Below are 24,659 nucleotides of genomic sequence, written 5' to 3' on the forward strand. Positions count from 1 at the left end.
TGTGAAGATTGTTGAATTTCACCAGGAGCTATTAAACCCTTCTTTAAGATATTAGTAACATGTTGTTAATGGGTGAGACTTGTGTGCTTATATCTATATCCGTATAAATACATTTACACTTAAGATTGGTTGCCTTCTAATTTAAACCCAATCAAATATGATGTGCTACTCTTGGTATTGGTGGTATAAAGTACAAGATGTCCAGGAATAGATTGACTCATGGGTGAAGCTCATCGGAGCGTGGGGAGAGCGGCTGTGAGCATGGCAGCGGTTGAATTCTGGGGGTTTTCAGCTGTAGGAGCTGGCTCCGTTTGGGTGGGGAGAGGCCTCACCGACTCAGCTCCGATTTGCTCTGAATGAAACAGCCTGATGTGAGTCTGAAGGCATGGCTATGGCATAACCCCTGTACTATTTTTTTCAGCTCCTAAAAGAAATCTTAAAAAAGAACACTAATATAGCCAGATCATCTGTTTTTTTTTTCTTTTGGGGTCACACCTGGCGATGCACAGGGGTTACTCTTGGCTCTGCACGCAGGAATCACCCCTGGCAGTGCTCACGGGACCATATGGGATGCTGGGAATCGAAACCAAGTCGGCCGCTTGCAAGGCAAATGCCCTACCAGCTGTGCTATTGCTCCAGCCCCTCATCTATTTTTTACATCTTAACTTTTCCCCTGCACTGCCCTCCTGTTGTTCATTGATTTGCTCGAGCGGGCCCAGTAGCACAGTGGTAGGGCATTTGCCTTGCACGTGGCCAGCCCAGGTGACCGGAGTTTGATTCCTCTGCCCCTCTCAGACAGCCTGGCAAGCTACCGAGAGTATTTGATATGCCAAACACAGTAACAACAAGTTTCACAATGGAGATGTTACGGGGGCCCGCTGGAGCAAATCAATGAACAACAGGAGGACAGTGCTACCAACTTTTCCCCTATTTTTATATATTTGCATTTAAAATGCATAGTTTTAACGTAGTTACTTATGAACAGTTTTTTTTAACTGTTTACTTCTTTTTGGGGGCTGGAGCAATAGCACAGCGGGTAGGGCGTTTGCCTTGAACACTGCTGACCTGAGTTCGATTCCTCTGCCCGTCTCAGAGAGCTGGGCAAGCTACCCATGACGTATTCAATATGCCAAAAATAGTAACAACAAGTCTCACAATGTTATTGTGCCAGCTCAAGCAAATCGATGAACAATGGGAGGACAGTGACAGTGACAGTGACTTCATTTTGGGAGTAGATTTTGGGGCAAGGTGATTATACACTTTAACATGGAAAACATTTTAAAATTAAATTTGTTTGATTTATACAATTTCATGATCACGAACGGATTGTCATAAAATTTGATTTGGGAGCCATTTTGCAAAAATCCTGTCAGTAAACAAAAGGGCAGAAAATGACATTCTTTCAGTTCAACTCTTATTAGAGTTCAGTGTCTATCTCTCTAGAGATTAGGAATTGGTTTTGATATAGTATGTAATTAAATGCTATGAGCAAATAAATCACAAATACTCTGTTGAATAATTAAAAATTTTCTAAAATATTTATACAGGGGCTGGAGCAATAGCACAGCGGGTAGGTTGCATGCGGCTGACCTGGGTTCGATTCCCAACACCCCATATGGTCCCCCGAGCACTGCCAGGAGTGATTCCTGAGTGCAGAGCCAGGAGTAACCCCTGAGCATCAGCTGGGTGTGACCCAAAAAGCAAATATATATATATATATATATATACACACATATATATATACAGTTTAGTTTAACACATGATAGAAAATGAATTGGTGTTACCTAGCATTATAATTATAGAATCAAATTATAAAGTACTTGTTTTCAAAAAGGTAATAAATACTTTTGAAAAGATGTTCCCTAGTCCTTTGAGCTATCTCCCTGGCCTGACAAGCAAAAGTTTTATTGAGTAGTTAATGTTTACCAGAGCACTTAATGTTTACTACTGAGATAGGTACTCAGGGATAAAGCAGTGAACAAAACAGATATACCATTATTTCTGACTTCTCTCCTGTGCTTATCTGAGAAGGAAGAACCTCAAAGTCTACTATCCAAATCTTAACTTTCTTGCATTGAGACTATAGGTTTTGTGTTTAGGAGAAATTGAAGAACTTTAGAATAGTGACTGTAAATGGGACATAGGAAGGAACTTATACATAGGTAACAGCATGATGAAATTTCGACTTTCTTATAGGCTGTAGTGATTGAAGAAGCATAAAAATCTACTGGGAATCAAACTACTATTTTTGTTATTTGTGGTATATGAACAAGAGCAAGTAGGCATCTTTTGAAGGAATATTTTCAATATTGATGCAAAATAGGAATCCTGGAGAACTTTCAATCTGACTGGTTTGCTTAGGTCAAAACCAGTATTTATTAGATGTGTGATTTGTTGTTAAATTATACTGCAGCATTAGGTCTGTTCATCTATGTTGACTTCCTGGTTGCACTGTCATCAGTTTATAGATCATTGATTTTTCAGAACTTGAATTTTTAGAAATGATGAGATGATCTCATTATTAAAAAAATTGAGCAAGAAGTTTGAGTGGAAGAATAACATTGTACTTTAATTTTTTAAAACTTGTATTATGTATTTTTGAAATATATGCTTAAGTCTATGCAGCTACTTTATTCATATGATTTTGTTAAATTAGCAAGGAAGTGTAGATTGAGAATGAATTGGGAAAATTTGTATTTTCTTGACATAGAATCTTTGAAGGAAATGCAAATGTTTTGAATGTTAAATTTACTTAGATTTAAAAATACATATCTTCAACCAAAGTTGTCATGACAACCTTTCTTAATGGGTGTGTGAATTTTATGTGAAATTCACACAAAAATTATGTGAATTTTTAGGTCCTGAGATCTTCATTTTTTCTAATACAAATTCCTTAATCACAAGAATTAGGCACTGTGGTGTATTATTGTCTAGATGGGACTCTGAGGGAAATATATGATATTATAAAATAAAAATCAATAAGTAGGGCAGTTCTGTAGCATATGATCTCACCAAGAAACCTGTCATCTATTTTCTCAATGATCGAGATTGATAGGGTTTCAAACCAAAGGCAAAAATTTGGTCGAATTATAAACACAGTCTGTTCTTTAAGTTTCTATTTTTTCTTACTTAGAGAATTTATAGAAGGACACTGTGAAGTGTCCAGTTCAGTTTCAGTATCAGAGGTCCATTCAGAATCACAGCCATAAGAAGATAATATATATATATTTACTTTTTAGCCACATCTTACTCCAGGCTCTGTACTTGGATCACATAACAGGCTTGTGAAACTCTATGTGGTGTAAGGGATAGAACCAGGGTCTGCCTTTTGCAATTCAAGGGTCCTGCCCATGCTGTATTATCTCTACAGCCCAGAGATTTGTCTTTGCAGGCCCATCATATGCATAGAGATACTTCAGAGGCTTGTTCTTTGTAGAAATTAAGAAGGTGGAGAGATTCCATTATTAGGTCTCTTTTCTTCTTTCCCAGGTCAGATAACCCTAATCTCCTGAGCTGTTTTGCTAGTGAGAAGATAAGAGAAGAGCAGTTGAATATAGGAGACTCTAAACTTAAGAGGAAGGAGTTCTCATCTTCAATTATGGAAGTAGGAGTTTACTAAGCAACGAATAAGATAATTAGTCACTGGTAACTTTTAGTAATGGTAACTATAACAGTTACTTAAAGAACTTTTAATATGGATTCTGGAAATTTTGAAATGCTTGCTAAAGATCTGTGTTTGTGGTTCTTTTTTGGATGGTAGAGTCCCACCTGATGCTCAGGTTCTGTTCCTGAAGGTGCTGGGGACATGCACTCTAGCCCATTGAACCATGTCCCTAGCTCAGTTGCTTGTAGTTTATATTTTATTACATTGTAGTTCCTCTTAAGTAGTTTTAAATTTTTTATAATAATGTAAAACATCTAGGGCAGTTAATTAAGTTAAAGTCAGAAATATGATTTATTAATTTCTTAAAGCTGATTTACTTTAGACTTAGTACATTATCTACAGCTGTGTACATTTAAGAGAATCCATTCCCCTCATGTAAGGGGGGGAATTATGGCCAAGAAAAGTTTTATATAGGATTTTTCCCAGACTCATACAACATTTTTTTATTAGAACTGGTTAACTTGGTATTCCTTGCTATTGATATATGACAAAAAGGATAATCACTTAATCACTTAATCACTTAACTTCCCGTTAGTCGTCGATTTGCTCGAGCGGGCGCCAGTAACGTCTCCATTTGTCCCTGTCGCGTGCTAGTGTAGCCCAATGGCATCTCTTCGCTCCGGGAACATGGAGGGCCTCAAACCGATCGTTCATGACCTTGACAAAGAAGTCTGACCATCTGGTAGGTGGGCGGCCACGCGGTCTCTTGACATCCCGTGGAATCCAATCAGTAACAGCTCTAGTCCAACGGTCGTCTTTAAATCTCATTACGTAACCAGCCCATCTGATTTTCGACACCTTGGCAAATGAGACAGCGTCCCTGATCCTTGATCGTCGACGGATGTCAGAACTCCGGATTCGTTCTCTCATTTGAGTGAAACGTGATATTCCAAGCATAGCTCTTTCTATTCTTCTTTGGGAGACCTGAATGGCGTTCTCATCTTGTTTGCGTAGGGCCCAGGTCTCTGAGGCATATGTTAATGCAGGAAGAACAGTGGAATCAAAGAGATGTGCCCGGAGCCGGAGGTTCTTCGTCCTCTTAGCTATTTCTTCGACGTTCTTGAAGGCGTTCCAAGCCGCTCTCTTCCTCCTGCGCAGCTCGGGTGCCAGGTCATTTGTCATGTTGACCTCTCGACCTAGGTACACATAGCTGTTGCATTCGGAGATGGTCATTCCATTGAGAGCGAATGGGGCGTCAGGAACAAGGCTGTTTCTCATAAACATTGTCTTCGTAAGATTCAGCTGTAGTCCTACCTTTCCACACTCACGGTCAAAGTCGGCCAGCATTTGTGCCGCTTGGCTGATGTTTGGTGTTATTAAAACAATGTCATCAGCAAAGCGGAGGTGGTGTAGTTGCCGACCATCTATCTTCACTCCCATTCCTTCCCATTCCAGTCGTCGTATGATGTTCTCGAGGGTGGCACTGAAGAGTTTTGGTGAAATGGTATCACCCTGCCGCACCCCTCTCTTGACATCAACAATCACTTCTTTGTAGAATGGTGAGATCCTGGTAGTGAATCCGCAATACAGCTCACGGAGGATCCTGATGTATTGGGCTTGAATGCCCTGATTGGCTAGGGCTTCAATGACCGCTTCTGTCTCAACAGAATCAAAGGCCTTCTTTAAATCAATGAACGTTAAGCAGAGCGGCATCTTGAACTCCCGAGAAACCTCAATGAGTTTGGTTATCGTGTGGATATGGTCGATGGTGCTGAATCCTTTGCGGAACCCTGCTTGCTCACATGGTTGTCCTTCATCTAGTGTTCTGCCAATCCTATTCAGGATGACTCGAGTGAACAACTTGTAGATGACAGACAATAGGCAGATCGGGCGATAGTTGCCAATGTCATGGATGTCTCCCTTCTTGAACAGTAGTACGGTCCTGCTGGTTTTCCATTGAGATGGAACCTTGCATTCAGACAGGTAGCGAGTGAAGAGCCGAGCCAGTGTATTGATGAGTACTGACGGCAGGTTCTTCAGGTGTTCAGGTCTGACCTTGTCTGGGCCGGGTGCTGTTTGCTTCTTTACTGACGAAATGGCGTGTCGGATTTCGGAAGGGAGAACGATAATAAAAAGGATAATAGTCTCCTAAAAACAAACCAAACACTTGAAAATAGGTGACACACAATTCATAATACATTGTTTTCAGAGATTTGGGAGTTTGTAAAGGTTTAGCAGATTATTTTAGGCACATTCAGGCATGACTACATTATTTGTGGGTCCTACTACAAGCTGGAAATATGGGACTTTGGCTGTAAACAAAGTGAATCAGTCTTCTACCTCACAAGCTATCCCACCAAGGAACTTTCCATCTTTGATGGATATGTGACCCTAGTGTGGTTGAACTTTCCACTCTGGAACATGTTATTTACCTGGGTTAGGAGTAAGCAAGAGTGTTCCACTTAGTCACTTGGTGAAGTTACTGTACCCTGCTTTAGCCACAGACAGCCTCATCCTACCTCAAGATGCTGCAAAACAAACCTCTAATGAGAACCTGACTTTCCCTATGCCTGTATCTAGGTCTCCTTTAAAGGGTGACTGTTATAAAAAGTGGGCTGCCCTCACTAAATTTCTCGCTAATGCAGTCCAGTCATAGAAGGCAGCGGTAGTCATGGGCAGGAGTAGGGAAAGGGAGACCAGGTATCAAGCTAGGGCACTATAGAAAGGTGGTTAGTATTTCTGGAAGAGTAGGAGATGGTCTTCATGACCCTGAATCATAAATGGTTCCATTTGATTTCACTTTCAAACCATGAATTTAAAGATTAACATTTTAAGAATTTTAGTATGACCCTCAAAGCACTAAGCCCCAGGCATTTAAGGCCTTTCTGAGCAGAAATATTCTGAGGGACTATACAGATTGTTGCCCAAGTACCAGCCCTGAGCACATCTGATCTTACACAGCATGGTATATGACAGGTTTTTGAAAGTCTTATTTCCTAGTTGGATGCTAGATGTCCTTGTAAATACCCATACATATCTTATTTATGGTTTATCTTTAAGTAGTTTAAGCTTCATTTAAAAATTTTGTTTAATCTAGACAATGGGGGTTGGGAAAATAGCTCAAGTGGTAGAACATTTGCCTAGCATGTACGAGGGCCTACTTTTATTTCTCTAGCACTGCATGGCTTCCTGAGCATTGCTGGGTGTGATTGTGGTGACAACGCCCACCCCCACCCCCAATGCTAACCTGAGCACCTTACTGAAGGCATTAGTGCTGGGTAAAGCATTGTTGGGAGTAACCCCAGAACCCCAAGCACTTCATTTTTTAGGGGTTGTTCCTCATAAAATGAAGCAGTAAATAGATGCAAAACTTAAAAAAAACAAACCACTCTTGGGGCAGGAGTGGTAGTACAGCCAATAGGGTGCTTGCTAGGCACATGGCTGACCTGGATTTATCTTCATATCCCATATGGTCCCTGAGCTTGACAGGAGTGATCCCAGAGCACAAGCTTAAGTCCTAAGTACCAGTGAGTGTTACTCCAAAACAAAATAAATAAATCTCTGAACAAAAAATCTTCAAAAGAAAAGTTAGGAATTATTTACTACAGTGTCATTTAAGTAGTCTAGTATACTGCAAATGTTTCTTTTTTCTTTTTTTTTTAAATTGTTTTTTGCACCACACCCAGTTGTCCCCAGGGCTTATTACTAGCTCTTCTAGTCTCAGGGTTGGCCACATGAAAGCATCCTAATACTGTACTATCACTCTGGCCCCAAATCTCTTATCTTGAATCCCATTACATTGACAAATTTCTTATTTTCCTGTATCCTTATCATAATTGCCAAAGATCAGCTTGCTAGAAGATGGGATTTCCCCCTAAAATATCACCATAAAAACCCTATGAAATGAGTCATTCACTTATTCATAAAGGTAGACATTTCTGTAATAGAAGTCTTTGACTACTTTATGACAAATATATTATTCATTCCTGTGGAGGAGGAAGAAAAATCCTTCTAATGGATTTTAAGTGTAGTTAAGTTCAGTGTTCCCTGCCATTTTTAAATCAAATTTTCTGCTACTTCTTTTTAAGACTCTATATAAAATTCCTTTGATAAAGGAGACATGGATTTTTTTGCTATTAACCTCTTCAACCTTACATTTCATAAATATAGCAGTCAATAATCAAGAATAATCTTATTAACCTTGATGACACAGATTTATTATTATGTACCATGCTGTTTAGCAATTATATGAGTACAGTTTTATATAGTCTTGTCTGCTGTATTACTGAAACTGACAAGAAATGGATAGTTATTTTAAAAGTTATGAAAATGATGATAGAGAGATAGTATAACTGTTTGGAGCACATATTTTGAAAGCAGGAGGCCTGGGTTTGATTCTCAGTATAACATATTTCCCCAAGCACTACTGGGTATGACCCCTGAACACTGAGCCAGAAATAGTCCCTGAACACTACTAGATAGGTCTAAAAACAAATAAAATAGTCAGCCAACTTACCAGGAATGGGCTTGCTCTAGCTTAATTAATGTTCATCATATATGGATTCTAGCAGAATTAGTGCATAAGAAAAACTGATAGACTTCAAACTCAAGAATTCATGTTACTAAATGAAGGTCAGTAATGAAATGTAGTTAATATGTTGTGAGGCATGAAGTTTTATAAAATATTTCATATAATTTGGGGGTTGGATAGATACTATGGGGGTAAGAAACTGATCTTGAATGCAGGCCACCACAGTTCATTCTCTGGCACTACATATGGTTCCCTGAGCACTTCCAGGACTCACTCCTGAGCAGAGAGCCATGAATAGCCTCTGAGGACTTCTGGGTGTGGTGTGGTCTAACCACCCCCCCCCCCAAAAAAAATTTAATATATTTTAAAACAAAAGAATGAACAAGAGCTAATTTCAGAAATCTAGCTTTGGGAAATGATAATCTAGCACCTTTCATTTTTTTATTTTGCATTAGCTCTCAAATTCGCTATTTTGGGGAGGCACATACAAAGCCAATTTTAGTTGGAACTAAAGAATTGAAGAATGTTTATTCTTTACAGACATAGCCTTTTGAGATAAATTACCTGCCCCATAACTCTACCTATACATCAAACTATATTATTAATAGCTTCAGATTTATGTTATCCATTGTCATGTTTTAATGGAAAAAATTCTGTTTCACAGGAGAGGAGTTATTTTGTTTTCTCTCACAGGAAACTATTACTAAGCATTTGAATATAATTCCTACAGGTTGTATCATGGACATATGGTATATCCCCATATGTAACTTTTTTCTTTTTTGGCGGGGTGAGGGTGGTGGTGCTTGTGACCATATGGGATTCTGGGGTAAAACCTGTCAGCTGTGCGCAAGTCATGTCCCTTACCTGATGTACTATTCACTGCTTTCCACCCCTAGCCCCCTTTTTAAATATTCTTATTTAAGGCTATGATGAACTCAAAAGCCCCAAACTTTTAGGTACTGTGGTTATTTCAAGATATGGTAATGAGAATTTAAATTTGGGACAAAGCAAAGGTATAATTTATTGGAAATAAAGGATTTATTTATTATTATTTTTTTCTGGGTTGGTCACATGCAAGGCAAGTGCCCCATTTGTTGGATTCTTTTCAGCCCAGACTTCATTTTATTTTATTTTATCTTATTTATTTATTTTTTCTTTTTGGGTCACACTCCGCAATGCACAGGGGTTACTCCTGGCTCTGCACTCAGGAATTACTCCTGGCAGTGCTCGGGGAGCCATATGGGATGCTGGGAATAGAACCTGGGTTGGCCATATGCAAGGCAAACACCCTACCTGCTGTGCTATCACTCCAGCCACTGGAAATAGGATTTAAAAAAATCAACTGCACTTATTATTTAAGTTAATATATGAAAAATATAGGAGCTTTTAATGCTTTTGCATTAAAAGTCAAGCTGATAATAAAATTGTCTTAAAAATGTCAACTGGGTTGCATTAATATAAGTATTTTCTCTGATTTGGAGATATAATAATCTTATTGGAGTCAGGAAAACAATACTCATTCATAATAGAAAAATTAAGATGAGCAAAATCAAAAAGTCAACAATTCTATGACTGAGATTATATACATACTGTATATATACATGTACTCCTACATTTTTTTTCCCCCACGATAGGCATGCAAGGCAGGCACTTTACCTGAGTCTCATCCTGGGCCTATATTCCCACTTTTGTAGAAATTATAGTTGTTTTCCTGTTTTTGTAGGGAGGGGATGGGGCTACACCTGGCTATGCTTAGAGATTACTCCTGACTTTGTGCTTAGGGATCTCTTGTGGTGGTGCTGGGGGTGGTATGAGAGTGATTGTATGCAAGGTATGTGCCTTGCCTGTTTACTATCTCTTTGGACTAACTTTAAAAAAATTATCTAAAAAGGCAGCTCAGATAGAGAAGGGAGCACCAAATAAAGGGTGTTGGGAGGAACCTCCCAGGATGAGAGATGCATGCTGAAAGTAGACTATAGACTGAACATGATTGCCACTCAATGCCTCTACAACTGTACCTCATGGTGTTTCACTAATAAAAATTAATAAATAAAATTTAAAAAGTTATCTGGGTTGGAGTGATAGTAGAGCAGGTAAGGCATTTGCCTTGCACTCAGCTGTCACGGGTTCGATTTCCAGCATCCCATATGGTCCCGCGAACACCACCAGGAGTGATTCCTGAGTGCAAAGCCAGGAGTAACCCCTGTGTATTGCCGGGTATGACCCAAAAAAGCAGAAAAAAAAATTATCCTGGTGGCAGCAGAATTCTGTCCTTGAATCCTTAGTTTCTTCTGAGTTTAAAAAGTTCCTCTTGCTTGAGATTTCTAGGTACAAGAACTTAGAATCATATACCTTTGGAGCAAAAAGAGCAGTTACATTATCAGCTGGGAAGTTGTTGGAACTTCAGACTAATCTAATAGAATCTAGGGGCTCTAGAGACAGCTCTAGAGGTGGTCCCCTAAACACTGCCAGGATTGATCCCTGAGCCTTTGCTGGAAGTAAGCCCTTAGATAACAGTATATGACACCCCTTTGCTGGAAGTAAGCCCTTAGATAACAGTATATGACACCCCCGTTCCAAAGGTGGGTGGGGGGAAGGTACAGCAGGTAAGGTGCTTGTCTTGACCAGGATTCAATCCTTTAAATTCCATATGAAGCCCTGAGCCTCACCAGTAGTATCACTCAGTGCACTTCCAGGATTATGTCTTGAGCACATCTAGGAATGCCAGACATCACAAAACATCTAATGGTGGTCCCTAACAATCCTATAGGTTTAATAAGCCTTCCAGGTGCTACCAAAACATGCTGCAGTTTGAGGGCAGTTAGCCTGAGTTTAGCCGTTTGGTTTTCCAGATATTGAAGCTAATATTCAAGAAATTGTCACAGGTTAATTAGAAAGTACTAGATTCTTAATACAGTGATTCCTTACATGAAGAATCACCCCTCAGATTTGCTTATTGAGCTAATTTCTAATTTATATGTAAGGGTGCTATATGGGAATAAGTATAATGGGAGAAGAATGTCTTCTCACCTGGAGGCCTTTTTACAGTTTAACTGTGGTCTATTTGAGCCATTAAAGTCTGATCTGAAAGAAAAGTTTGCTTTATCTAATCTTTCATTCACTTGATTACTCATAATGGCTTATTCCTTGCCAAGTTTATGTCATTTAGATAACTATCTTGTTTCATCAATAATGAGTCTCAAGAGTGTTGTGTGTTCTAACTTGAGCTATGTTTCCAGAATTCATTTTTCGAGAGCTCCTTATACTTTGGTCTGTAAACGACTAATCCTGATATTTAAAAGTGGTCAAGAAGGGGGCCAGAGCAATAGTACAGCAGGTAGCTTGTTTCCAGCATTCCTTATGGTCCCCCAAGCATGGCCAGGAGTAATCTCTGAGTGTAGTGCCATGAGTAACCCCTGAGTATCACTGGGTGTGACCCCCAAAAGAAAAAAAATGGTTAAGAATGAAAGTATTTGGATGGTACCAACATTTTCAATAGCCTTTAATTTGGGTTTCACAGGGAAAACTCAAAAAACAATCTGTATATAGTAAAGTTAAATGGTATATTGCATGAGAAATTTGTATTGGCATGGTATTAAAATGACTTTTCTGGAGAGAAAGTATAATATCTTCCCATAGTCTAAGAGAAGACAGGAGAGAAGGGAGGAGGAAGGTGATTTTGCTTTTAAGATTTCCACTGGCCTGGTAACCTTAAAAGCAAAAGTTGAAATAATGAATTCTGTTCTAAACTTCAAATGTAATCAACTTGGACTTCATGAGCCTTCTACCTCAGCAGCTGACAAAAATTAGAATAACTGCAAGATCAAAATCTCTATTCAAGACTGAATTTTTTATAGTATTTACATTTAAAAGATACAGCCACATAAAGTTTTATTTTAGTCATGTGATACCTTATAGATAAGAAATTTAATACTGTACCAACAACATCTATTTTTCAAACCTTCAAAGACGGATTCGAGGAAGAAAAGATGCAGCGAGACGGACAGAACCAGAATTGACAGGCCAGGTAGCCAGCTAGGAAGCTGATCAGAGAGAGGATGAGCACAAAGAGTGAGGTTCTGGCGGCTGGCAACCAAGGGCAGAAATTCCTCCCGGCCGGGAGAAACAGTTTTTTTTTTTTTTTGGGGGGGGGGGGGAGAAGTGAACAAATTAAGTGCGGAAAAACTGGAGTGCAGGAAAATTTGGGCTTAGGACATTGGAATGCACTTATCATTACAGAAGAGGACAGCTGAGGTCAAAGCTGAAAGGAAAAAAAAAAAGGAAAAGTGAGGCAATTCCTAAAACTGCATGGAAGTTCTGTGGGCTGACATTGTCTCAGGTGGCTGAGGTTCTTCAGGCCGATCGCCCCCCACGCGGCTGGACTCCTGCGTGGCGATAACGCGGCTGCGGCGGTGGAGGGCTCGACGAAAGGCGGCTGCGGAGCTGAGGGGCGCGTTCCTGCCCGAGTAACAAAGGCCGCCGGGAGAACTCCGCAGCGTCACCACCGCGGGGTCCGAAGGGTTAACCGCGCGCGCCCGACTCCGCGCGCATCCCGGCCACACTCCCGCGGTCGCTAGGCGACGCCGGAAGTGGAGGAGGGGCAGGCGGCGCGGCCGAGGGTGGGAATCTTTTTCGGGCGCCTGGGGGCGGAGGGAGGGGAGCGCGCGTGCGCGCGCCCGGCCGGCCGTCGCCGCGGTGACCGTCCTCGGAGTCGGCCCGCTCGCGCCCCGCCCCCCGTTCTTGCTGCCCCCTCCCCTGTCGCGCGCGCGCGCGCGGAGCGGGGGCCTGTTTCTCGCTCCTCCCGAGTTGCGGCCGCCGCCGCTGCCGCCGCCGCCGTCGTCGCCGCCGCCGCTGCTCCTCCTCTCTCAATCTCGGGTTTCCCAGGCGCTGCCGCCGCCGCTACCTCTGCGGTCTGAGGAGGAGGATGTGAAGATGGCGGAGCTGCAGATGCTGCTGGAGGAGGAAATCCCGGGGGGCCGCCGGGCCCTCTTCGACAGTTACACGAACCTGGAACGGGTGGCAGATTACTGCGAGAACAACTACATCCAGGTGCGGCGCATCTGCCCGCCTGGGCGCGTCTGGCCCGGGCGGAGTGAGGGGCGCGTGTGGGAACCGGGGGTCGGGGGCCGCGCGCCCCTGGGGGCATAGGGCAAGCGGGGCCGAGGCCCTGGTGGGGACGCGGCCGAGCGGAGCCCCCTGTTAAGGGAAGGGAGGCGGCGGGTGAATGGGTGCGAATCCTTCGCTGAGGAGAAATTGTAGCTTTAAAACATTTTTTTTTTTTCTTCAAAGAATCGACCCTCGATGCGGAGGAGGCGGGGAGTGGGGTGTGTGTGTGTGTGTGTGTGTGTGTGTGTGTGTTGGGGTGGCGGAGGAGGGAGGAGGCGGGGTGACATTTTAATTTTTTTTTGATTTGACAGAATTTGCTCCCCCATTTGGAAGGAGTGTGTGTATGTGGGGGGGGGCGTAGATTTATGGGTCACTCCCCATCCCCCAAGCTCTGGAATATCTTGAAGGGACTATGTTGCTGCAAAGTAAAGTGCCTGGGTTTTCTGCACATGCGAATGCCTCGAAAGACCTTTTTTTTTGGGGGGGGGGTTTGTTTTTAGGATCTAACGGGGATACTGAAGAGCAGTTGTCGCTTGTAGGAAGTTATTTCCATTTTTCTCCTTATGGAGGAGGAGGAGAAGCTGCATTATAATGATCTGTCTCCCCTTCCCCCATCCCGTTAGAATTGGTGATTATTCTCTGTGTGTGTGGGGGGGGCATTGATTTTTATGGTTTGGGGGTGGTGAGAATCAGAAGTGAACCCCTATTTTAATTTTCCCCCGTGATGCTTGGTTTGGCCCCTGCACTCATACTGGTAGCGCTGTGCGTGTGATGGGTCTGGAGGTGAGACCCTTCTGAATTGTGAGCCAACTACCCCTAGATGCAGCAAATGATTCTGTGGATTAAAGAAAAAAAAGGGGGGGGATGGTCTTAAAAATTATTTGTATGGACGGGTTAAAATGTGCAGATTGCAAATTCAGCATCTTTTATGGCTAATTCTGAATCACATTCTACCTCCATTTTCCCCTTCCCATTTATAAATTCTCTTGGGGTGAAGGTGGAAATGGAAGAAGTGTGTTAACTTGTATCTTCAGTATGATCTTTTTTCTTGCTCCCACCTCTTCTTCTCTCTCCAGGTATCATTCTTAGCATAGCTATACCGGGAAGCATTCTCAAGTCATAGTGTAAACTGAAAAAAGAATTGTTGCCTGTATAGATTGGTAAATTTTATAAGAACTGCTTAGTTAATCAAGGATGATATGTGAAATTTTACTTGATTATCTGTAAATTGAACTCCATATTATCTTCTATAGAACATTTGTATAAAAGAGTGAACCTTAAGCAAAGTCATTTCTCTTCAAGTCAAGACAGTTGAAAGCAATTTCTAGTTGGAAAAGAATGTGTCTTAGATCAAAGAGTCAAGCAAAAATTACATTGTCCTTGTTTCTAGGATGCGATGCAGAGAGTGGGATATGAGAGATTCAGAGATTTAGTTTCTTTTTTTCTTTTTTTCCTGTACAGTGAATCAAACTTAAGGCTTCATGTATTCAGGGCATCTGCTCTACCTCTGAAACTACATCTGTGGCCCTCATTTGCACAATTTTTTGCTAAATGTATATTCCAAGGTCTTCTGTTTCTTGCCACTATATGTTGTGTTGATATACACTTAATGTCTACAAGATATAGTGTAATTAGTAGGAGAGGCTGATCTGTGAGCAAATGAATACCATATATTGTGTCAGATTATGCTCTAATGGTCTTGAAGCTATAGTCTCTGTCTTCAGGGAATTCATGATCTCTGTGAAAGGCAAATCTGAAGAACTGTAACATGTTAATTCTGTTACCTCCTGCAGCATACTAATGGAAAGAGTTATAACTCAGAACATAAATTGAGGGTGGAAAAGTGATTGTGTTGCAGTGATTACCAGTAAGCAAAGAAACAAGATTGTCTCTCTTTGGAAGAGAATTTTTATTGTAATTGGAGGTGTAATTGCTCCTGGTTACAATTGTTACATAAAAAGTATGTGTATTAATAAAACTAAGAGGTTAATGGGACCAGTGATTGTCATCATATATTATTTTTTCTGCTTGAATCAGATAAGTTACTATAGTCTATCTTCACATTGGGAGTCATTTTCTTGTGGTAGCACTTGAAAATTGATAGTATCTCTGTTACTGAATGGAATAGACTTAGATTTTAAAATATCAGTTATTTTCAACATAGTGTGTTAGTTCCTTTTTACACTTTAACATCTCAGTGATTGTTTTAGGGTCCAGTGAGAATATTATTGCTGCTCTCTCACTTGATAAATCTTGTATGAATTGTTCACAGAAGAGTTGATAATAGAACATAGCTAGAGTGGTTTTGTGCTGATCCTACTGGTCCATTTGACTAGTCCTACATGTGGCCAAAGAACTAATCAACAGAGGCTACTGCTGCCAGTGACCCTGCAATAGAAGAAGTCATCTGGTGGAATATGTGGTTAGCTAGTCAGTTTAGTCTTAATAATAGCATCAGGCTCCACTCATTTAAATTAACTGACCTAATACTCATTTAATTTTTTAGAAATCCAATTTTTATCTATAAGGCAGGGAAAAAAGACATAATGATATGTAATAAATGGTATGATTCTTTACTCAGTATTCTTAGCTGATTTTATACACAGGGATATTCAAAAAAGATTTTTAAGAATACTATAATTGTAAATTATATTTGGTGTAAAAGTTGAGTAAAGGAAGGAAATCAGTTGGATTGCTCAAAAATAATCACATTTTGTCCTCACATCATGCAGTGAGGACAGGACAACAGCCTTCCTCTCCCATCTGTGCTAGAGGATCGCCAGGGTCATCACTCTAGGTAGTCTGCAGTAGGGGTTTTACATAGAATACTGATGGCTGAACCCAGGACCTCATACATGCAGAGCATATGGTCTACCATTTGAGACAATCTTTGACCTGAAACAATTTTTTCCTTTAAATAATAGGAAAGTTGTCATTAGCGCTCGTTTATTCTCTATCAACAAAGAGATGCTTAGAATCATTAAATATTGCATGATAGGTTTGCTCGAGCGGGCCCAGTAATGTCTCCATTGGAGACTTTGTTGTTACTGTGTCTGGCATATCGAATACTCTCGGTAGCTTGCCGGGCTCTCCGAGAGGGGCGGAGGAATTGAACTCGGGTCGGCCATGTTGGCTGCATGCAAGGCAGACGCCCTACCCACTGTGCTATCGCTCCAGCCCAATGATAGGTTTATATGGGGATAATATAATCATTACCATTTTTATAAGAAATTACTAAAATGATACAAAGATTTAAATTACTTATTTAATAAAGGTTATTAGAATACACGATTCTTGCTGAGCGATAGCACAGTGGTAGGGCGTTTGCCTTGCAAGCCGCCGGCCTGGTAGAGCCGGGTTCGATTCCTCTGCCCCTCTCGGAGAGCACGGCAAGCTACCAAGAGTATTTTGCCTGCACGGCAAAGCCTGGCAAGCTGCTGTGACGTATTCGATATGCCAAACACGGTAACAAGTCTCACAATGGAGATGTTACTGGGCCCACTTTAGCAAATCGATGAACAACGGGAGGACAGTGCTAGCGTGCAGTGCTGCCTTGTTATAAAATAGAGAGAAACATAAAACTAGTAATTTTGAATGGATCTTGTGTTTATAAATCTTCTTGATATGTATAATTATATAATGGTTTTACAAAAGTGGTTTCAGATTTTATACTATCTCTATACCTTCCTTGGCTTTACAGAAGACTTCAGGTAGAGAGATCCTAGCTTTAAGTTGTATGCATGGTATGCAGATGACCCTGGTCTGACTCCAATTAAATCCTTAGCTCCAGAGGATTCCCTGAACTTTGCCCTGTGGTCTTGGATGTCTCATCTCCCCAGAATTCCCTGCCTCATTCCCCAGCATTCCTCCTCCACCCCAAATCCCCATAGAATCTGAGCAGCATCACATCCTCAGGCCCTTGAATTGGTCCAGAATCACAGGAAGGGGTCCAGAGCCACCTTAGAATTGCTTGGGAAACCCCTTTACCCCCCCATCCATCACCAAAATAAAAATAAACTTGTGGTCAGGGAGGTGTTTCAAAGGGCCAGATCCCATGCTTTCCATGAGGAGCTCTAGGTTCAATCCCTGCCTGGCACAGCATGTGCCCCGAAACAACAATTGAAAAATGAATCAAGCTTAAAGGTTCTATGCTTGACTTTAATTTTTTGGATGCCATAGAGTATGCAAAAAGAGAGGTTTAAATGTTTGTTTTGAATTCAGTTTGTTCTGACAAGGAACCTTACAATACCTAGTATGAAGGTGAGGGTCATTAGGACTGATACTTGCATTCTTTCCCGTGACTTTTGTCTTTTATCTCATCTTCTCAAAGAATGAATCATGTAGATGTACTGCAGGCTGATTTAGAACTTAATTTCTCCAGAAGTGACTTTGATAATTAGGATTTGATCACACTTATTTATTGTCATCTAAGTAACGTGCTGACTAGGGTTAGAGTACATAGTACAGCAGATAGGACATTTGCCTCTTGCTTGGCCTACGTGGTTCAATCCCCAGCACCCCATATATGGTCCCCTGAGCCCACCAGGAGTGATCCCTGAGCACAGAGCTAGGAGTAAACCCAAAACACTTCTGGGTGTGGCCCCAAAACAAAAACAGTAAGCAAACTCCTCCCCAAGAAATTGGTGCTGATCTCCCTGCAGAGACTTTCAGTGATTTTCAGTGACAAAGCACTTTCTTTTTTTCTGTATGTAGTTATGTATTTTTTGCTGATAGCATGGTATAGCTTTTTTTTTTTCTTTTTGGGTTACACCCAGAGATGCTCAGGGGTTACTCCTGGCTGTGTGCTCAGGAATTACTCCTGGCAGTGCTCGGGGGACTGTATGGAATGCTGGGAATCGAACCCAGGTTGGCAGCCTTGAAGGCAAACACCTACCCTCTGTGCCCTACCCTCTGTGCTGTCACTCCAGCCCTGGTATAGCTTTATAGCAATTTTGAAATCAAGTAATATGAATCTTATGCTTTGTGGTTTCAGAATTTGCAATTTCTAGCTGCTTTGATCTTTCTGTTTAATGTAGCACTGTAGCACTGTCCTCCCGTTGTTCATCCAGTTGCTCGAGACGGCACCAGTAACGTCTCCATTGTGAGACTTGTTACTGTGCTCGGCATATTGAATATGCCATGGGGAGCTTGCTGGGCTCTCCGAGAGGGGCAGAGGAATCGATCCTGGGTCGACTGGGTCGGCCACATGCAAGGCAAATGCCCGGCCTGTTGTGCTATTGCTCCAGACTTCTGTTTAATGTAAAAAAAAATAATAATAAAGAGGCCACATCTATAGGTGCTTGGGAAACTGTGTGTTGCCAGGTTTTGAATGCCAGGCTTCAAAAGCAGAGCATGTGTCCCAGACTCTTTGAGTTATCTCTGCTTTGGTTTGGATTCGCTCAATGGTGGAGCACCTGCCTTGCCTGTATAACAGTGGAAGTTGGATGACTGGCACCCCTTTACAAGCCCAATAGGATACAGGTGCTACTGCCTTTTATGATCTCCTCTGTAAAAGTGTTCAGACATCTCTGTTGTACTGCAACCGAGTGTGAGTGACTACTGAAACTAAAAAGTGTCAGACCCTGAAAGCACCACAGCTAAAATGTGCAACTCCCTGGAGCACTGTGATCAAGTATTTGAATCCCAATCATCACAGCAACTACAAAGAGAAGGGAGGAAATAGTGCTGCTTAACTCATGCAGCATATTTTTTTTTTTAGTCAAAAATGTATTTTTATTTTTTTATTAGTTAAACACCATGAGGTACAGTTGTAGACTTACAAGTTGTTGTGTTTGGGTTTCAGTTATGCAATGATCGAGTACCCATCCCACCACCAGTGCCCATTCCCTACCCCCACCAATCCCAGTATCCCTCCCACCCCCCATCCTCCATCCCACCCTGCCTCTGTGTCAGGGCACTCCCTTTTGTTCTATCTCTTCTTTTGGGTGCTGTGGTCTGCAAAAGAGACATTGGGTGGCAATCATGTTCGGTTCATAGATTACTTTCAGCAGGCATCTCCCATTCTGTGCAGATCTTCCCAGCACCCTTTATTTGGTGTTCCCTTTTCTGTCTGAGCTTCCTTTACCCCTAGAGTGTGCTGCTGGCCTCTAAGCCATGGAGTGAACAACCTGGTATTTATCACAGCTGTTCTCAGGTGTTAGTCTCTTATTTTGTTACTTTATGTTACCCAGATGAATGCAATCTTACTATGTCTGTCCCTCTCTTTCTGACTCATTTCGCTTAGCATAATATTTTACATGTAGTACCACTTGTATGTAAATGTCATGACTTCATTTTTTCTAACTGCTACATAGTACTCCATTGTGTAGATGTACCAAAGTTTTTTTAACCAGTCATCAGTTCTCGGGCACTCAGGTTTTTTCCATATTCTAGCTATTGTAAACAGTGGTTCATGCAGCATATTTCAGTGCCAGAAGTATTAAAATAAGAAAAAAGTTGATATTACATTTGATCAAATATATACGTGTTTGCTATTATGACAGCCATTAATATATATAAAGCACTGCACTATAGCACTGTCCTCCCGTTGTTCATTGATTTGCTCGAGTGGGCACCAGTAATGTCTCACAACAAATTGTGAAACTTGTTGTTACTGTTTTTGGCATATCGAATACGTCACGGGTAGCTTGCCAGGCTTTGCCGTGCGGGTGAGATACTCTCGGTAGCTTACCAGGCTCTCCGAGAGGGGTGGAGGAATCAAACCCGGGTCGGCTGCATGCAAAGTGAACGCCCTACCGCCATGCTATTGCTCCAGCCCAATGTTTATAAAACAAAGATTTGAATGTTTTATTTGCCATCTTTTAAAAACTGCTCTTATGGGACAGATCTCTAACTGGTCACTTATTTGTTGTAGGAGGTCACACCTACTAGCACTCAGGGAACCATACAGTGCAGACTATTGAACCTAGATCTTTGTACATCCAAGACATGCTCTACCACTTTCAAAGACATTTGACTAACTTGACACAATACTTTTTTTGTTATTGTTGTTTTGTGTTTGGACTATATATGGTGATGCTCAGGGATCACTCCTAGTCCTCAGGGGGGAGGGCTGGGGTCTAACATGTACCTGAAGGCTAATTTAGGGCTTAATTGGGACTTAATGTGGCCCCACACAAGTGCTTAATTTAGAATTTAATGCACCTCCACACAATTTTTTTCCTTTGAGAAGACAAACTGATAGTCTACTTTTACTATCTTTACGTATATACTAGCCATCTTAGCTCTCTCCCCAGTCATACATAACCAGTTATCAACTTGGTGTATGCCAACATTATTTCTCTCAAAGATAGACAAATAGACTTCTAGCTGCTTTTAAAGCAGTAGCTACCAGAGTGGTCTTTTAAAACCAGTAAGATCCAATTCTGTTCTGTTCAGAACACTAAGAGAGTTCACTCTTCATAAGAACAAGTTCTTAAAATTACCTACAAGTTGCAGATCATGTACCGTCTATCTTAATCATCTCTTAGATTCCTTTCTTCTTGTGCTACTTTGACATTTTTTCCTTAAACATACCAGGAATACTTCTGCCTCAGTATCTTTTCACTTATATTTACCTTTTTTGTTTATTTTGGGGCTATACTGACTGTGCTGGGGGCTTAATCCTGGCTGTGTGCTCAAGGATCACTCCTGGTGGGGCCCTGGGGACCATATCTGGTGCTGGGAGTTAAACTGTATGTAATGTGTGTAAGCCAAGAACCCTAACAACTGTATTCTTTCTCTTGCCCTTTACTGTATGTTTACTATGCCTAGTGTCCTAAATTGCTCACCTCGCAGATAGTTGTGACTAGCTCTTTTACCTTCTTCAGAATTTTCCACAAATGTCAGGTGATTCCTTGTTGGTCTGTATAGAAGTATCATATGTTCCTATTTTTTTCTTCACCTTCCTTTTCTACTTTGCTTCTGCTTTTTTTTTGACCTTATTTCCCTTCCTTAAATTAATCGTTTAGCTTATACTGTATCTTATATATTTGTCTGTATTCCTCCTGGATGAGTGAGGGTCACAAGTACATAGGAAGTTTTGTTTCTTTTTCATTGCTAGTCCCTGGAGCAGTGTCTGGGACAAGATACACTGTAGCACTGTAGCACTGTCCTCCCATTGTTCATCAGTTTGCTCCAGTGGACCCAGTAATGTCTCCATTGTGAGACTTTTTACTGTGTTTGACATATTGAATACCTCTCTGGTAGCTTGCCAGGCTTTGCCGTGGTGGTGAGTTAGTCTGTAGCTTGCTGGGCTCTCTGAGAGGGGTGGAGGAATTGAACCCGGGTTGACTGGGTCGGCTGCTTGCAAGGCAAGCGCACTACCCGCTGTGGTATTTCCCCAGCCCTTAACATACACATTCAGTAAGTATTTGTTAAGTGAATTAGATCTTTTCTGTAAGCAGTAGAAGATAACTGTGTTAGAGCAATAAAATAAATTATTTTCTTTCTTTCCTTTTGTCTTTTTGGGTCACACCCGGCAATGCTCAGGGGTTGTTATTCCTGGCTCTGCACTCAGGAATTATTCCTGGCATTGCTCTAGGCACCATATGGAATGCTGGTGATTGAACCTGGGTCAGCCATGTGCAAGGCAAATGCCCTACCCGCTATACTATCTCTCCAGCCCCAAATAAATTACTTTACAAATATAAAAACAGCAGATTTGGAGCTGGAGCGATAGTACAGCAGGCAGGTTGCTTGCTTGCCTTGCCATGCCATGGACCCAGATTCAATCCCTGGCATTTCATATGTTCCCCCATGCATCTCCAGGAGTAGCGCCTAAGCACTGCCAGGTGTGGCCCCCAAAAAAGAAAAATAAAACAATGTGTAGATTTATGTATGACTAAACAGAGTTGATGAATAGTTGATGAACAGAAGCTGTGATCGGCAGAATTGAAGCTACTGTTTCACACATGGCTGGTACTTTAGAATAAATTTAGCAGTTCATATACTTTCATATACTGTAGAGTTTAGCAGATGCATATCAGTTGTCGGGGTTAATCTACAATAAACAGAAGAGACAGTCCTGTTTTTATATTTTTAATTATTATTATTATTCTTTTGGTTTTTGGGTCACACCCAGCGATGCACAGGGGCTACTCTTGGCTCATGCACTCAGGAATTACTCCTGGTGGTGCTCGGGGGACCATATGGGATTCTGGGAATCGAACCCAGGTTGGCCACGTGCAAGGCAAACACCTTAGCCACTGTGCTATTGCTCCAGCCCCCAGATTATTTATTTTTTAATTAAAAATTTTTATTTTATAAAGTAGTTCATAATATTTGATTACATATAATATTCTAACACCAATCCCACCACCATTATACCTTTCTACCACCATATATCGGATGTTTCCCGAACCCCAACCCCTGCCCCAAAGCAAAGCTGAAATAATATGTTTTGTATTCTTTGTTATGAAAAACCACTGAAAATGCTACAAAAGAGTTTCCTTAGAGGGAAGTGTGTGAAAATTGTTGTATTTTACCCAGGGGCCATTATTCTCTTCTATAAAAGATCATTAACATGTTGTTAAAGGTTGAGCCTTGTGTGCGTAAATACACAAATCTATAAAAAATTATATTTCTCTCTAAGATTGTTTCCCTCCTACTTTGAACCCCACCAAATGTGGTATGGTACTCCTGGAGTATGGGTGGTGTGTGGTATGAAGTGTTGTGTGGCTGCACAGTCCAGCAATAGGTTCACCGTGGGTGAGCATGTGGAGAGTGGGCGTGAGCATGGTGGCAGTCAAGTTCTAGAGATTTTTGGCTGCCGGGACTGGGTCCCTTGGGTTTGGGAGGGGTCTCAGCCGCCCATTCCAGGGTGCCTGAATGAAACAGCCTGGCCCGGTGTATAGCAGTATGGTCATGGCGAGTGTCATGTTATGCTCCCTTCCTAGAGAGAAGGACATGGGACTCTGGGTTGTGCCCATTGATGAGATTATGGAACTCTGGATTGTGCCCATTGATGAGATTATCTGGCGCCAGCTGGAGGTGGTTTATGGGTGTGGACAGTCCTGTTTTTAAAAATCAGAAGTTCATCCTTTCTAACAGCTACATAGTACTCCATTGTGTAGACATACTAAAGTTTCTTTAACCAGTCATCTGTTCTCGGACACTCAGGTTTTTTCCAGGTTCTAGCTATTGTAAATAGTGTTGCAGTGAACAAACAAGTGCAGATGTCACTTCAACTATACTTTTTTTTGCCTCTCTGGGATATATTCCTAGGAATGGTTTCACTAATAAAAAGTTAAAAAAAATAAAAAAAAATCAGAAGTTCAGGCTTCCCTGACACTGCTAAACTAAACTTTCTTCAAGAGAGAAAGTGTGTATATGTGTGTGTTTTACCTATTTCCCTGTGCATTGTTGAGTAAAATTATTTGACCTAACACCACTGAAAACTTTTGATGTCTTTCTTTTTTTTTTCTTTTTTAAAATTTTCTTTACTTTGGCTTGTGGGCCATACCTTTTGGCCCAGGACTACTTCTAGCGTTGTAGCTTTGTACTTGGGGCTCACTTCCAGTTTTGTCTCAGGGACCATATAGAGCTGCTGCATGCACAGTGTGCACACAACCCATTGGACTCTTTTTGCTGTATTATTATTATTTTTGCTGTTTTTGTGGGGGCCAACCATGAAGCTGCTTGGTTCATGTGGTGCTTGGGATTGAACACAGGACCTTACACATTCAAGGCACGTCAGCCCCAACCCTGGCCTCCCCCCCCCCCCACCCCGTGTTAAAAATAGTTCTTGATCATCTCTCTTGCAAGAAAATCAGTTGTGAGTAACTCATGGAGCTAATAGTCTAGTGTTGTTACTATTTTGAGTTCTATGAAAAGTAAATTGTTAATTCATGGAGTTTGAAATAATACTTGGGGCTGTTACTTTGTTCTTGCTGACTAATATTTGTCTTATTCATTTATCTACTGAAGACTTTACAAGGAAGCAAGGAGATGCAATGTTAGGAAATTCCACTACCTACAAAACAATATAAATAGGGGAAGTCAAGAAGGGAAGCACCCCTCCCCACTCACTGCCACCTGTGGCCCCCACAATAGCAGTAACAAAAATTGGTGTGTTTTTATTTATGCAGTGCTGATGATTGAACCCTGACTTGCACACATAAAGACAGGTGTTCTCCCAGATCATACTGACCCAAACAACAACAAAAAAATTTAACATGGGGGGAAGAACATCACAGATTTTCTATCAGGAGAGAGTAGTTGAGTAATGAATCTCTCTTTTGTTTTTTTTGGTTTGTTTTTGGGCCACACCTCTAACTCAGAAGTTACTCCTATATCTGCACTCAAGAATTACTCCTTGTGGTGCTTGGGAGACCGAAACCAGATTAGCATTGTGTAAGGCAAGTGCCCAACTCACTGTACTATTTCTCCAGCTCCTGAATCTTTCTTTTTAAAACTTTG

At 41.4% G+C, this 24,659-nt stretch overlaps 1 protein-coding gene across 27 annotated transcripts in view; it reads left to right on the top strand.

Annotated features, from left to right (window-relative positions):
• The first annotated feature begins 12,834 nt into the window (after positions 1-12,834).
• Positions 12,835-24,659, top strand: part of ABI2 (abl interactor 2) — a 107,422-nt gene continuing 95,597 nt past the window's right edge. For 2 of the 27 annotated variants that reach the window (XM_056111924.1, XM_056111938.1), the window contains exon 1: positions 12,843-13,184. In XM_056111924.1, the coding sequence (XP_055967899.1) occupies positions 13,068-13,184 (117 nt within the window). In that variant the 5' untranslated portion in view covers positions 12,843-13,067. Of the gene's footprint in view, positions 13,185-24,659 lie in introns of all 27 variants that reach the window. The other 25 variants (XM_056111922.1, XM_056111923.1, XM_056111916.1 and 22 more) reach the window with 21 other exon arrangements.

Source organism: Sorex fumeus, unplaced genomic scaffold (assembly GCF_029834395.1).
Source record: "Sorex fumeus unplaced genomic scaffold, SorFum_2.1 ptg000014l, whole genome shotgun sequence".
Classification (NCBI taxonomy): domain Eukaryota; kingdom Metazoa; phylum Chordata; class Mammalia; order Eulipotyphla; family Soricidae; genus Sorex; species Sorex fumeus.